The sequence below is a fragment of the Bos taurus genome, chromosome 24 (assembly GCF_002263795.3).
Source record: "Bos taurus isolate L1 Dominette 01449 registration number 42190680 breed Hereford chromosome 24, ARS-UCD2.0, whole genome shotgun sequence".
NCBI lineage: Eukaryota > Metazoa > Chordata > Mammalia > Artiodactyla > Bovidae > Bos > Bos taurus.
Genome location: NC_037351.1, coordinates 46185926 through 46200767, shown reverse-complemented (window position 1 = coordinate 46200767; position 14842 = coordinate 46185926). Strand labels below are relative to the sequence as shown.

Below are 14842 nucleotides of genomic sequence, written 5' to 3'. Positions count from 1 at the left end.
TGAGCAATAAAGGCTCCTGGGGCCCTTGGCGTTCAGGGGAGGAGAGATTTGTGAGGTTGGGAGCATAACCACGGAGTTTCCTTCACAGATTTCCCGCCAAACAGCTTGCTAAGACCTGTGGAATTTGGGTTGGTAGGGAGCTTGGTAGAGGGGAAGCAGTACTTGCATTAATTCTAGAAGGATGTGTGTGAGACAGAGATGGAAGGGCAGGGACACCAAGCCCAGGAATGGTTTGGATCAGTCTGTCATTATGAGGAGCCTGCAGAGGACAGGGTGCCCAAAGGCCAGTGACACCCATGCCCGCAGATGGAAGCTTATCCTAGGGAGAGCCAGGGATACAATTCAAGCCAATCATACTAACCTCAGCTATCTTTAACCAAGTGACACAGCCTGGTGTGGGTTCTGGGACACAGTAATGAATAGGGCAGAGATCCTGCCCTCATGGCACTTACAGTCCATGTCTGGTCCCCAGGGGCATCTCTGGGCACTCGACTTATAAGAATAAACACTCTCTCATATCTGAACAGAGCTGCATGTGTGTGAAGGTGCTCCACACATTCCCTGTTCTCACTGGATCCTCACCACCCTACGCCCACCCTATGACCTGCATAGGGGCAAATTCACCTCTCTATATCCTAGGTATGGAAAACCATAAACCAGAAAAGTGAAGCAATACACCAAAGACTTAGCCACAGTCAGTAGGACTCATATGATTCCTGATTCCTAGATGAGGACTCCTCAGGTCGCTGTGTCATCCTCGGGCCTGGCTGGTGCTCCAGATTGATCAACTACCGCACCTTGTCTAGCATCCTGTTTGCTGCCTTCACCTCCAGTTCTTGTTAGCAATTTCAGAAGCTGCTCCCCATCCTCTGTAAGCATCAGTCTCTGTAGGTGATTCCAATGTGCAGGCAAAGCAGAAAACCACTGGCAACTTTTAAATAATACTGTTATTTGGGTCTCACCCCAGAGATTCTGTGTTAAGTCCTGCAGTAAGAGCATGTGCTTATGTGTGCATATGCATGTATGCAACACACACACACACACATACATGACACCTAGGAGGACAAAAAAATATCTCTCTGGGGCATGCTGTGTGCGTGCTAAGTCACTTCAGTCATATCCAACTTTTTGCCGCCCCATGGACTGTGTAACCCACCAGGCTTTTCTGTCCATGGAATTCTCCAGGCAAGAATACTGGAATGGGTTGTCATGTCCTCCTCCAGGGGATCTTCCCAAGAAGATGCAGGGATTGAACCTGCATCTCCTGCATTGGCAGGCAGGTCCTGAACCTCCTGGGAAGCCCCCTCTCTGGGACATCCTCCAGCAAGACCAATGCCTCCCCCTTCTACAGCCCCCTTCCTTCTTATCCACCCCTACTTGAAGCCTTTTCAGGCTGCTCAGTCAGCCTTATCTGCGACATTTCCAGTTCTGATACAATCAAGCTTGATGACCAACTCCCCAGGTTGGAGGACTCACTGCTCCACCAGACAGCTCTGTTTAAAAATTCATCTTTATGATTATATTCTGGAAGCTACTATCCATTGGCAGTCCCAACAGAGGCAAACAGAAAACTTCAGGAGTCGTCAGGACTTGGTTGTACATGCCCAGACCCCAGCCCTAAGCTGGCTCCAGGAAAAAGGGAGCATGTCGGTGCCCAGAACTTGGAAGTTTCAGGTGGAACTGGCTGGGGCTTGGCTCTCTCCAGAGGCTCCAGTGATTTCCGTATGTCCTTGTCCCCTTTTCCTCTCAACTGTTTCTTTCTCTACATCGTGGGAAGATGGTGGCTGGTACCCCCAACCCCGTAGCCTTCTAATTGAACGGCTTTGGTGGAAGGGAAGAGAGCATCTCTTAAGGAATAATTCTGATTGTCCAGATCTGGGACTCTCATGCAAAACCACATGGGAGGAACTTCCAGAGCCAAAAAGGGTCCTGGCAATATAAGACGGGGGAGGTGATGTGGAGCAATAAGCTGCAGGTGCCCACTGGATGCCCAGGTGTCCTCTGGTGGTGCTCCTCAGTGCCTTGTGCCCCTGCTGTCCTGGCCTCAAGGCAAACACCTATCTGTTCAGGAGCTGCTCGTGTGAGGTGGGTTGGATCTGCTCGGTGCATCCTGGGCTTCTGGTTCATCTCTGTCTGCAGATACCACACCCAGAGCACAGGCCAGATGTCAAGGGCGGACGGCTCTGCTCTCTCCTGTCCTGCCACATTCATGCCCACTAAGCCCACAGTATCTTTGTTAGTGGCCCCTTCATGTCAATGACTTGCATGGTGGCTACAGAGCCGCTTTCTCCAGCCGGACTCCTCCCATGGGGGTGTTGGCTCTGGGGTGAGCCTCATGTGGATCCCTGCTAGGCTGGGCTCCTACCTGCCCTATTCTGTCAGGTCCCTGGTCCTCCTCTGTCCTTTCCTCCCAGCAGGCTATAAACAAAGCTGAAAGTCATGCCTTCCAAATTTTTATCAAGTCATTGATGAAATGACTTTTCCAAGGTGGAAATAGGCTGATTGAAAGACCGTTGATGCAACTGGCCACATTTGTTTTTAATCCATCTGAATGTCCTCACTTACACGCCTTCCTTCTCTGCCTTGTCTTTGGGGCCATGAGGAGAGAGCTGGTTGTGATCCACATGCATGTCCTCCTTGAGCTGACTGCAGGAAGAAAGTAGGTTCCTAGTGCTCCCTGCTTTCTTCCCTGGGCGCTGGCAGTCCATTTCCTCTACAGTGAAGGATCCACTTTGAATTCACAGGTGTCTGGTTTGCAGAAATACCTTACCCTCCCTGTGTTGGCTTTGAGCCTCGAGCCATGACTCATTCATTTCATGTCCTGGTGCTGTGAATGGTTGGGCCTGCAGAGACAGGTTCTTCTTCCAGGGCTGTGCTCACTGTGAATCTCCTTCCCTATCCTGGGTTCTTTGCCTGGATGCCCTCTATCTATGACTTGAGAGAAGTTACAAAGGCAACAGGTCACTGAGAGGCTGGGGTTGACATTACATTGAGCTGTAGACACAGCCATCCCTTCTAATTGTCTTTATCACATTTCCGAGATAAAAGCACAGAAATCAAACTATCTCTTTGGATCTGGAATCCCAAATCCTCAGTGACTCACTAACTGCAGGAAGACAAATATTGTGTCCTCCTGTGTGCCAGCTCCATCCCAGCTGGTCCGTGGGGAGTGGGGCTGGATCTCTTGGATCTCCTGGATCTCAAGCCCCGCCCCTGCCCTCCAGTATCTTTGCTTATGCTCCTTCCCCTCCCCCGCTCCTAGAGCATCCCTCGGTTCTCTGTTGATCACAATCATGAATCTTCTTCGAGGCCAAGCTCACACACTGCCTTCTTCATGGAGCTTACTGCGATGAGCCCAATCATTCATTATTCACTCAACAACTATTTATTGAATGCCTATGTGCCAGGCACCATTCTGGTCACTTGGGGTCTATAATGAGCAAAACAAAGACCCTTGCCCTCATGGAGCTACATTCAGGTGGGAGGGGGGCATACAGTAAGCAACAAAGTAATAACCACTTAGCATATTAGACGGAGAAGGCGATGGCACCCCACTCCAGTACTCTCACCTGGAAAATCCCATGGACGGAGGAGCCTGGTGGGCTACAGTCCATGTGGTCGCTAAGAGTCGGACACGACTGAGCGACTTCACTTTCACTTTTCACTTTCATGCATTGGAGAAGGAAATGGCAACCCACTCCAGTGTTCTTGCCTGGAGAATCCCAGGGGCAGGGGAGCCTGGTGGGCTGCTGTCTATGGGGTCACACAGAGTCGGACACGACTAAAGTGACTTAGCAGTAGCAGCAGCAGCATATTAGAAGGTACTAGGTAAGGGAAGATGATAGAGCTCAGTAGAGCAGGCTGGAGCCCTGGGGAAATTGGGTTGGAATTTGGTTAGGGTGGTCCCTGAGAAGGGGACATCTGAGTAGGACAGGAAGGAGTGAGCCAGGTCAACATGGATGGAGGTGGGGAGAGAAAGGGGATGAGCCGCAGACAGAGCTCTAAGGCAGGAGCAGGCCTTGTCCTCCTGGAATAGCATGGAGGCCAAGCAGAGCGTGCAAGGGAGGGGGAAGGTGCTGGAAGGTGAGGTTGAAGATGTGACGGGAGCCAGATCCACACTCTCCTCCTTGGTACTTGCGCCCTTTGCTGCAGGTTATTCTGTTCCATTGTATAGTCAGTGTGTTTCCCTCTGGGGCCAGAGATGAGTGCTAGGGTCACCCAGAGTTTAGCCCAGTCCTGGCACTAGACACCTGCTTAACAAATGGAACAGTGCTGACCTGCTTGTGGAAACTTCAGGGGAGGGAGATTGTGACACTAAGCTAGACACCAAAGTGAGGGCTGAGACAATACAGAGGCTGTTTGCCAGAGAAAGTTCCAGGCTCTTCTAGAGTCTCTCCTGCCTGGATCTTCCCCTCCCCTTTCTGTAGCTAGGCCCTGCCTCTCCTCTCTTCTCTTTGCTCCTGATCTTCACTTTGCATCTCAGAGACTCCTCCATCCCTGAGAGCCAGGCCCCAGCATCCCTTGGGAAACTCATCCCCTCCTTGTGGTTTGCCGCTAAATCAAGGCAGGCTCTGTTGACAGTGCTTCGATCGTAAGGATTTTAACCTGAGCCCCAGCCCCCGCACTTAAGGCTGTGGTCTCAGACCAGATGTAGGACCTGAAGGGAGAGGTGGGTTTGCTTCTGCCCCAGTGGTGGGTGCCGCCTCCCCTCTGCTGACCGTCTCCCACTTTCTCCACTGCAGCCTACGAGATCGTCATAGAAACCGGCAACAGAGGCGAAACCAGGGAGAACGTCTGGCTCATCCTGGAAGGCAGGAAGAATCGGTCCAAAGAGTTTCTCGTGGAGAATTCTTCTAGACAGCGGGCCTTCAGGAAGTAGGAAGAGGGGGTGCCCACAGGGGAATGGGGATAAGTGGGGTGGGTAAGAGGGGGACCCCAAGAGCCAACCCTTTTAGTTGGGGCCATAAATATACAAATGGGCCTAACCAGCAAGAACATACTGAGTACCTACTGTGTGTCAACGCCATTCCAGCTCTAGGGACACAACAGGAGCTTTAGAAAAGGGAAGGGAGAAGACTGTCATTTAAGAGAGACTAGAATCTAATTGTTCCAATGACTAGAAAAAAAGGATAATTATGTAATATGATAGAAGTGCTAATTATGGCCACAATGGCAATCATAGTACAATATAAAAATGTTTCAGATTCATATGTTGTACACCTTAAATTTGCACAATGGTATATGTCAAATGTATTTCAATTTTTTAAAACTTAATGCAAAACTACAACAAAAATCACTGAATTAATTACAGCAAGTCCACTATGCGGCAGGACTGGGAATCACACAGATGTTATTCCACATCCGTGCAAATGAGGAGCTCACAGCCTACTTGAAAAGGGAGACAGTCACCCGTAAAAACGCAAATAAGACAGCATGTAATTCAGTTCTAGTGAGAATTAGGGAGGGAGGGGAGAGCCTTTAAGATGCTTCATAGGAAAAATCAAAATTAGGTCTCGTGTAACAGCACCTCCGCTCAGCACTCCCTGCTGCCCGCCACGCCTGGAAATTCTCACGTCTTCCTGTACATCAGAGCTGCCTCTGAACTGCCCAGATGCCCACTTCATCTCCCTGCTGCCTCCAGAATCTCTTAAATAGAGCCTCCTCCTCCCATAACCTCACTTCACCCTCTATTCAACAACCCCTCTGCATGAAGATGGGCTGAGCTGCCCCCCCAAAAGGCAGCACACCCCACTTCTTTTCCATTGCCCCTTCCCTCCCTGAACCCAAACTCCAGCCAAGCCAGCCCTCCCTCCAGAAATGACCACACCTCCAACCCCGTGACTTTGCCAAATCAAGTCCTCATCAGAAGATGCTTCCCTTCCCTTTCCCTCTGCTCCCTGAATCTTACCTCCCTCCTCAGCCCAGAGCTGAGGGCCCAGGGCCTCACCCTCCTCCAACACCATGCGCTATTACCAATCACTGATTTTGGGAACAGGCAGCCCAAAGGGCTTTTTAATGGTTCCAATTGTCTTGTTCCAAAACTAGACTGAACCCCTCAAGCAGTAGAGGCCTGACATCAGGTCTCGCTTGCCGGTCTATCCCTGTTCCTCAGACCAGCATTTAGGATACAGTTGGCACTGGATAAATGCTTACTTCCTTCACTGGGCATGGGCAGCGCTCACTGATGGTACCTTTGTGTCCTGCAGGGGGACCACAGACACATTTGAGTTCGACAGCGTCTACTTGGGGGACATTGCCTCCCTCTGCGTGGGCCACCTTGCCAGGGAGGACCGGTTCATCCCCAAAAGAGAGCTGGTCTGGCACGTCAAAACCATCACCATCACCGAGATGGAGTATGGCAACGTGTATGTGCTGGGTCTCCACCCTCTTCCCCCGGGGAGGCCTGCAGCCAGACCATGGGCAAGACGGCAGCGGGTGGGGAGGTGTCCCCTTCAAGGCATCTGAGTCAGAAAGGAAAGAGGCAGCTGTACTGGTTCTTGAGTTTTCTGAACAGAGCCTTACCCCAGAGGCAGGGGACTAGACTCGATGACCTAGGGTGCTCCAGCCTTTTTATCCAGTGATGCTTCTTTGGAAGAAAAGAGGAGCCAGTCAGGCAGTGCCAGACAGCTGAGGCTTTCCTTCCCTGCCCCCATGATCACTGTGTAATGACAAAGAGATACAGCTTTGAAGCCTGCTGCTCCACAGTCAGAGTGAATGCCCATCATCCCTGTGGGCAGAGCGGGGACCAGCAGAGAAATCCCATGCCCACCGCCCCGAGGACCCCAGATAAGGAGCTTTACATTTTCCCCTCCAGGGCCTTCTGAGGACATTTCTAGAGGATTAAGGGTCTTAGTTACCTGGGTAACAGTTCGCAGCCATCAGTTTTTCTAATTAAAACCACTTGGTAACTGTGTTGGAAGCCAGAAAGAGCCCTGAAGCTCTAGAAGGCAGAAAAGACACTAAAAAGGAACCAGGAAAGGATGATGGGGAAGGAGAGGGCAGCATGTGCCTCAGGGAGGGTAAGCCCAAGGAGAGGCTATGATAGCCGGGCCACCCCCAGAACCACTGTCTGCCCCTCTGGGGCCCCCTCATGCCCCTCCCGGGCTGGCCCTGCTCTTGACAGCATCTTTCAGAAGAATCGCAGCAGACAGAAGCAGCAGCACTGCCTGACCAGGCGGGTCCCAGCTTCGGCTCCAGCCTTCAGGGCCTCAGCCTCTCAGGCAATGTCTGTCCACACTGTACCTGCACCCGCCGGCTCCCTGGAACGGGCCGTCTCCGAGCAAGATTACCCTTTGGGAATGGAGCAGGAAAGGGTTCTGACATGTGAACTTGTGTCTTAGCTATCTCAGGCTGCCGCGACCAAATCCATGGACTGGGTGGCTCAGACAGCGGGCATTCTTTTCTCACACCTTGGAGTCTGGAGGTCAGAGGTCAGGGTGCCAGCGGAGTTGAGTTCCCGTGAGGCCTCCCTTGCTAGCTCATCGAGCGTTCACACGGCAGAGAGGGAGATCTGGTGTCTCTTCCTTTCGTCACTAGGTGGCCCTAGTGAACACACCTGCCAGTGCAGGAGACATAAGAGACAGGGGTTCGATCCCTGGGTTGAGAGGACCCCCTGAAGGACAGCCTTGCAACCCGCTCCAGTATTCTTGCCTGGAGAATCCCATAGTCAGAGGGGCCCAGCAGTCTATGGTCTGTGAGGTGGCAAAGAGTCAGACACGACTGAAGTGACTTCACACACACACACACACACACACACTTCTTCCCACAAGGGCACTAATCCCATCATGGGTCCCCATCCTCATGACCTCATTTAAACCTAATGACCTCCCAAAGCCCCATGCACAAATGCCATCACATTGGGGTAAGAATTTGGGGAAAGAGAATTCAGTTCATAGCAGCACCCTCTCAGGCTGCAATGGTATATTGTTGTTCTTTGAGGGAAAACCAGCTAGGGTACAGTAAACCCTGTAGGAGTCACTGGGCATGGCTGTGAGAAGCAATCCTGTTGAGGACTTGGGATCTGGGATACAGGGCTGGGGAGAGTTCCAGCCCACCAGCAAGCCAACCTGTACTGCCTCCCGACTGCAAGGAACATGGCTGCTCATACTTCTCTACAAATACCCAAAATAAACAAGACAATACAATACAATAAAAAGAGTTGCTACTTAAGTTAGCTTTAAATACACAGTGTCAGCTGTGAGAGAGTCAAAGGTCTCAACGCCACCCAGCACCTTCCAGTCTCAGGAGGGAGGGGAGTGAAGAACTGACCCACAGTCCTCAGCTGAGTTGTAGGATTCCTTGTTCAGTAGAAATAATCTACCACTCCCAGTGAAGCATCTTTTCCTACACTCTCAAAAGTGGGGCCTTTCGTCAGCTGGGCTGGGAGGGGAGGAAGGGATGTCCACAGGCTGGGGATCTTCTCAAAGGGGGTATAGGGAGTCCAGACCCCAGATGCTCCAGCCATCACCTGGTCAGCCGCGTGGCTTCAGGGCACCACCCAGCTCTTCTCTGGGAGGAGAGATGGATGCTCTTTAGAGTCTGGTGAGAGGGGAAAGATGGCAGGAGTACAGAGGCTCTCAGAAGTCATGCTCCAGCCTACCTACTGTGCTGGTCTCAAGTCTGTGATTTCTGGTGGGTGACCACCTCCCTCCCCCTCTGCCAGATATCACCTCTATCCAGAGTGAGGATGGGGCAGGCGTGTGTGTCACTGTGGCTATTTACATGTCACCATTCTGTTTGTGTGTGTGTCACTCAGTCGTGTCCAATTCTTCATAACCTCATGGACTGTAGCCCACCAGGCTCCTCTGTCCACAGAATTCTCCAGGCAGGAATACTGGAGCGAGTTGCCATTGCCTTCTCCAGGGGATCTTCCCAAACCGGAGATTGAACCCGGGTCTCCTGCATTGCAGGCAGATTCTTTACTGTCTGAGCCTATTTACATGTCATCGTCCTCAGTTCAGTTCAGTTCAGTCGCTCAGTCATGTCCGACTGTTTGCGACCCCATGGACTGCAGCACGCCAGGCTTCCCTGCCCATCACCAACTCCCAGAGCTTGCTCAAACTCATGTCCATTGTGTCAGTGATGCCATCCAACCATCTTACCCTCTGTCGTCCCCTTTTCCTCCTGCCCTCAGTCTTTCCCAGCATCAGGGTCTTTTCCAATGAGTCAGCTCTTCGCATCAGGTGGCCAAAGTCACCGTTCTAGAACACATTTAAATCCTATCATGTAAAGACCACTTACATAACACTGTATATGGATCCACAGTTCCTTTCTAACCAGCATGTTGGGCCATAATATCTGGATTTCCATGAAATACAAAATAATTTTATCTCAATCTCTTATAAAAATCTCAAATTTTCACCTTCCAACTGATTCTAGTCCTGACTCTTACAGCATTTCTGACCAGCTCTTTGTTGTTAATATCCTCAGAACTTCAGTGGAAGGACACACAGAGAGGCTTTTGTTTCTTTTTTTAAAAAACCCAAAACGAAATCGTTGTTTTATCTCATTATCACATATAATACATAATCATTTTAAAATTCAAATAAGGCAAAAAAAAAATGTGTATGAAAGAAAGAAAAAAAAAATCCCTTTTGTAAAAGAAAGTAAAATTCCTTAAAGTCCTATCCATCAGAGAAGGCCACCATGAACATTTGGTGACCCCATTCTCTCTGGCCATTTTCTGATATCTCACACACACACACTGTTCAGACAAGTATAATCATATTCAACAAGTATGATCAACAAGTATGATCATATGTCTATATGATCATATTATTTCTATATGATCATATGATATCATATTTCTATATCATATCTATCATATTTCTTGTATGATCAACAAGTATGATCATATTTCTAACATTCACTTTTGTTCATTATTCTCTACTTTGCCTTTATTCTTGCTCACGAGCCTATTGCAAGTGAGCACAGCCTGGCATGTTCTTCCACAGCTGGAGTCTTGACTCCACAGAGCCCTGAGGTCCCACATTTTGGTGATCTTATAATGATGTCTATTAGGAAACGTTTCCTTATAACTCCACCAGGGACTAATTTTCAGCCATTAAAAACAACGAATTAAATATGTACCAGAAGACTTGGAGCCATTCCCAGGAAGCACTGTTGAGTGAGAAAAGCAAGATATGGGGAAACATGTATTATACGATGCCATTTGTAAAGGGAACACTGACGTCCCACATGTGTGTGGGTCTATGTGCGTTCATGCAAAGTTGGGCAAAACAGAGGGAAATTTGGCAAGATGTATCCACAACTGTTACATGAGTTATCTGGGGTGAAGGCAGGATGCAGGAGGGGAAAGGAGGGGAAAAGGGAGACAGAGCCAAGCATAAAAGAAAAGAGTGCATTTAGAAAACCACATATGATCACAGGATTTGTGCATTTATATAGAATTATGTATATGAGTGGACATTTGCATAAAGAAATACATTTTAAGTGAATGTTTAAGCAAAGAAGGCAAATATATCTCCCTCTAAGAAAGTGTGGTATGTAACAACAACCCAGATTTATCAAGTGACAAGTTGGAGGAAGAGAGCTCTCCAGACAGAATTCGGATTTCCTGCCAAGTGTCTTTAAACGGCTGGTTCCTGTAGTGGCCGGGCAGGCTGGCTCTGGGCCCCGGCTCTGGGTCACCTTGTGTAATGACTTCTCTTCTCCAAGCCTTTGTTTCCCTTCTGTGAAATTGGAGGAGATGAACTATATGACCTGGGGAGTTGATGAAATGCAAAAATGCAAAACCCAGGCATTTAGTGAGCATGCAGAAAACCAAGTTCTTTTTACTGTTATAGGTTTTAATCTAGAAATTAATTTTTCATCGTTGGGCATACCCTTTCAGGGCTACGTTTCTGAAATCATTAGCCAGTGCCAGAATTGCTTCTTTCCAAAACTGTTAAAATGTTAGGGATTTGGATGGGGGAGAAAAACAAGGACATTTGTTCAGTCCAAACCTCTAGCATTGCCAGTGGGAAAATCAAGGTCACATAGCTGGGAGGTGGCAGGGCTGCGGCAGACCCCAGCCCCCTTACCCCCATGCGGTGTTTTCCCACCGCGCCTCTGACTTCTTCCTATAACTATTGGACTCACTGTCATTACCCAGAGGCTAACGCTGGGGGTGGAGTAGAGAAGGGACTTTTTGGTCCAAGACCATTTCTCTTGGCCCTGGACTTGTTTCTGCATGTGGTAGCTTCTTCAGTACTTTGCACCCCTTTGTACTGTGTCATCCATGAACACATGCATATGTGTGCACACACACAACACACATATACACCCATGGTTAAACTCAGCCAAGTGCAAGGGATTTGTGAGCATACCTCTATCTCATAGTTACTTTTCCACTTGACTTAGCCTAGAATTGTCGTTCTGGTCCCATAGCTCCTCTGAAGGTGACAAGAGTGGATAAAAGCATTCATCAGTCCCTTGGAAGGAGCAAGAGAATCAGCCTGATTGGTGTGCAGTGAGCTTAGAGAAGGGGAGGAACAGGTCAGAGAGGTAAACCCTGGGCCGAGGATCAGATCGTGTAAGGTCTTGCAAGCCTTAGTAAGGTGGTGGCTTTTATTAATACTTTTTCTGGGAATAAGTATTAATCCATCACTCGTTCACTGGACATGAGTTTGAGCAAACTCCGGGAGATAGTGAAGGAATCCTGGCATGCTGCAGTCCATAGGGTCGCAAAGAGTCGGACTGAGCAACTGAAAAACAAAAATTCTGAGAATAAGGATGAAAATGAGAAGGAGAATCAAAGGGCAGTTTAAATTCTGAGCAAAAGGATAAGATTCTCGGGCTTACATCTCCACAGGATCACTTGGATGCTGTGCAGAGAATTCACCGTAGATAGGTATTGAGAAGCAGATAGACCAGTTAGGAGGCTGACACATTCCAGACAGAAGATGGTGGTGATTTGGACGAGAGGAGTGGCAAGGTAGTTAGTGAGATTGTGCCAATTCTGGACTTATTAGATTGTATTTTAAAGATAGAGTCAGTGGGAATTGCTGGTGAATCAGCTGTGGATTGGCTCAGCAGGTAAAGAATCCAGCTGCAATGCAGGAGACACAGGAGATGCAGGTTTGATTCCTGGGTCAGGAAGATCCACTGCAGGAGGAAATGGCAACCCACTCCAGTATTCTTGCCTGAAAAATCCCAAGGACAGAGGAGCGTGGCGGGCTACAGTCCATGAGGTCTCAAAGAGTCTGCCACCACTAAGCGACTAAGCACAGATGTGGAGTGTGAGGGGGAAAAGAAAAGGAGAATCAAGGGGCAGTTTAAAAGATGGTGATGTCAGTCACGGTCAATTTTCAGATGAACGAAAATTCATCTGAAAAGTCTGTCCTTACATTTTGACACGGACAATTTCCGCCCTAAGATCTTGTCGTCTGGGAGGGAATCTCTGGTGGATGCCCAGGATCCTGGAAGGGAGGGCGTGAGCCTTGGCTGGTACTCCCTGACCTCCCCTGCTCCCACCCGCAGGTATTTCTTCAACTGCGACAGCCTGATACCCCTCAAGAGGAAGAGGAAGTACTTCAAGGTCTTCGAGGTCACCAAGACTACGGAGAGCTTTGCCAGCAAGGTCCAGAGCCTGGTGCCGGTCAAGTACGAGGTCATCGTGACGACCGGCTATGAGCCGGGGGCGGGCACTGACGCCAACGTCTTTGTGACCATCTTTGGGTCCAGCGGCGACACGGGCAAGCGGGAGCTGAAGCAGAAGACGCGCAACCTGTTTGAGCGGGGCGGCACTGACCGCTTCTTCCTGGAGACGCTGGAGCTGGGCGAGCTGCGCAAGGTACGCCTGGAGCACGACGGCAGCGGCTACTGCTCAGGCTGGCTGGTGGACAAGGTGGAGGTCACCAACACCAGCACCGGGGTGGCCACCATCTTCACATGCGGCAGGTGGCTGGACAAGAAGCGGGGCGATGGGCTCACTTGGAGGGACCTCTTCCCTTCCGTCTGAGGGCTGCAAGCCCTTCCTCTCCATTTGCACCAACTCGCCCCGGCCAACCTGCCACCCTCAACCAGGGCTTTCAGGAGTCCTTTCCTGAAAGCCTCCTGGAGCTGGGGGGACTGGGACTGGGGGGCCAGAGTTCCATGATCCTTCGGAGGTCGCTGTGGGTGACGGCTGGTGGAATCCTGCCCTCTCCCGGGTCTCCTGAATCTATAGGAATCCATCAACGTGTGTCATAATCTGTGGCTGCCCAAAAATAAGTTTTGGCATTTTCTTTTTCAATAACAGTAGTGACCAGGCTGAGATGGGCTGGGCATGAATGGGAAATTGGGGCTTCACCCAGGGGATAGAAGTGGGGAAGAAGAGGTCCTCAAAGTGATGTATTTTAAGCAAGAACTAATTAACACTTTTTTCCCAAAAAAAAAAAACAAACAACTGGGCTAATTAAATTATTACCAACCACACCCCGCAATGAATTCATCTGGGCATCTGCTCACTTAGAAACACATCCTTTTCCCCAGTTTCAATAAATCCAGCAGCCAATGGAGAAAAACATCGGGAGAAAGAATTTTAGCTGAAAGGATTTATAAGCCTGTGAACAGACACCTGATTCTTTCCATCACTTTTCAAAGAACGCATTACCAAGTGCCTGCGGCTGCCCCAGCCAGAAATAACACAGTTGAGACACAGAGACCTGAGCAGCAGTCGAAGGGAGAGGTCGCCTGGAGCAGCCTGGTCCCTGCTGCACAGGGGCTGGGAGGGCAGGGGGACATCTATGGTGTTTAGCACCTGTCACCTGTGCCTTGCTGTGGGCAATGTGGACTGAAAGCTGAGAAGGGACTGGAAGAAAATAAAGGTGTGGTCTCTGCCCTTGAGGGGGATGACCCTGATGGAGAGGCAGCTGGAGAGCCACATATCTCTGTGTGTGCACACATGTGCGTGCACGCACACACATGCACACATGTGCTCGCACAAACAGACACACTCCCTGATCAACCCTCACAAGAGTGCTGCAGAACTCAGCCCCTGACTTCTCCTTTTCCTGCCGAACAGGGGGGTGGGACTGAGCAGAAGGGCACATCAGGCCAGGAAGTCGTCCCGTAGGAGGCACCCAGTATCAGCATTTCTGCCGTGTCACCTCAGGGCCTCTAACCCAGGCAGGTACAAACTTGCTGAGGCTTCCTGGCTCTGCACTCTCAGAGACCCTTGGAGAGAGGCCGCCGCAGTAAGCACAGGCCAAGAGGCAGCAAGAAGCAGGCTTGAGTCCCAGCTCTTCCTTTTCCCTTTTGGGAGAGATTGGGCACATTATCTCATGTCTCAGGCCTCAGTTTTCTCATCTGTTAAATAGAAGAGTAACACCGACTTCGTAGATTATTATGAAGACTAAGTGAGTTAAAATGCAGACCAGTTAATTCAGCGCCTGCAATGAAGGGTTTGTCCATTATATTGAATAAGCAGGACTCTAGGGGCTGGGGTAGGATGGGGGACCAGTAATCATTAAACAGCTTTCTCTATATCTTTTTCTGGAGCTGGTTCTTCCCCTGTCCCTGGACGAAAATTAAGGCAAGCCTCATAACTCTTCTGGACTCTCATAGGTAATAAAACGTCCAACAGCCACTTTAAAGCCACAAAGTCCATCTCAGTTCTGTAATTTAAATGTTTGGCTCCAGTACAAAGACCAGAGCATTCTACTTAGAGTTGAGTCTCCTCCCATCCCCGAGCTCAATCCAGTCCCAAGCGGGAACTGAAGTGAGAAAACAGGAGTGTGCGTGTGTGTCAGTGTGCACACGTGTGTGTAAGAGTTTGGGGTCAGCATCACCTCCTGTGCCCACTTTGCACGTTTACTCCTGACCCTGATACCCTACCCCTGGGGGAGGGAGGAGAGGCGGA

General features: G+C 49.8%; 1 protein-coding gene across 1 annotated transcript in view; it reads left to right on the top strand.

The window, feature by feature from the left end:
- Positions 1–14468, top strand: part of LOXHD1 (lipoxygenase homology PLAT domains 1) — a 210111-nt gene extending 195643 nt beyond the window's left edge. The window contains exons 39-41 of the mRNA XM_059881070.1: positions 4743–4875; positions 6207–6365; positions 12481–14468. Coding sequence (XP_059737053.1) covers positions 4743–4875; positions 6207–6365; positions 12481–12961 — 773 coding nt within the window. The 3' untranslated portion in view covers positions 12962–14468. The remainder of the gene's footprint in view (positions 1–4742; positions 4876–6206; positions 6366–12480) is intronic.
- Positions 14469–14842: the final 374 nt, after the last annotated feature.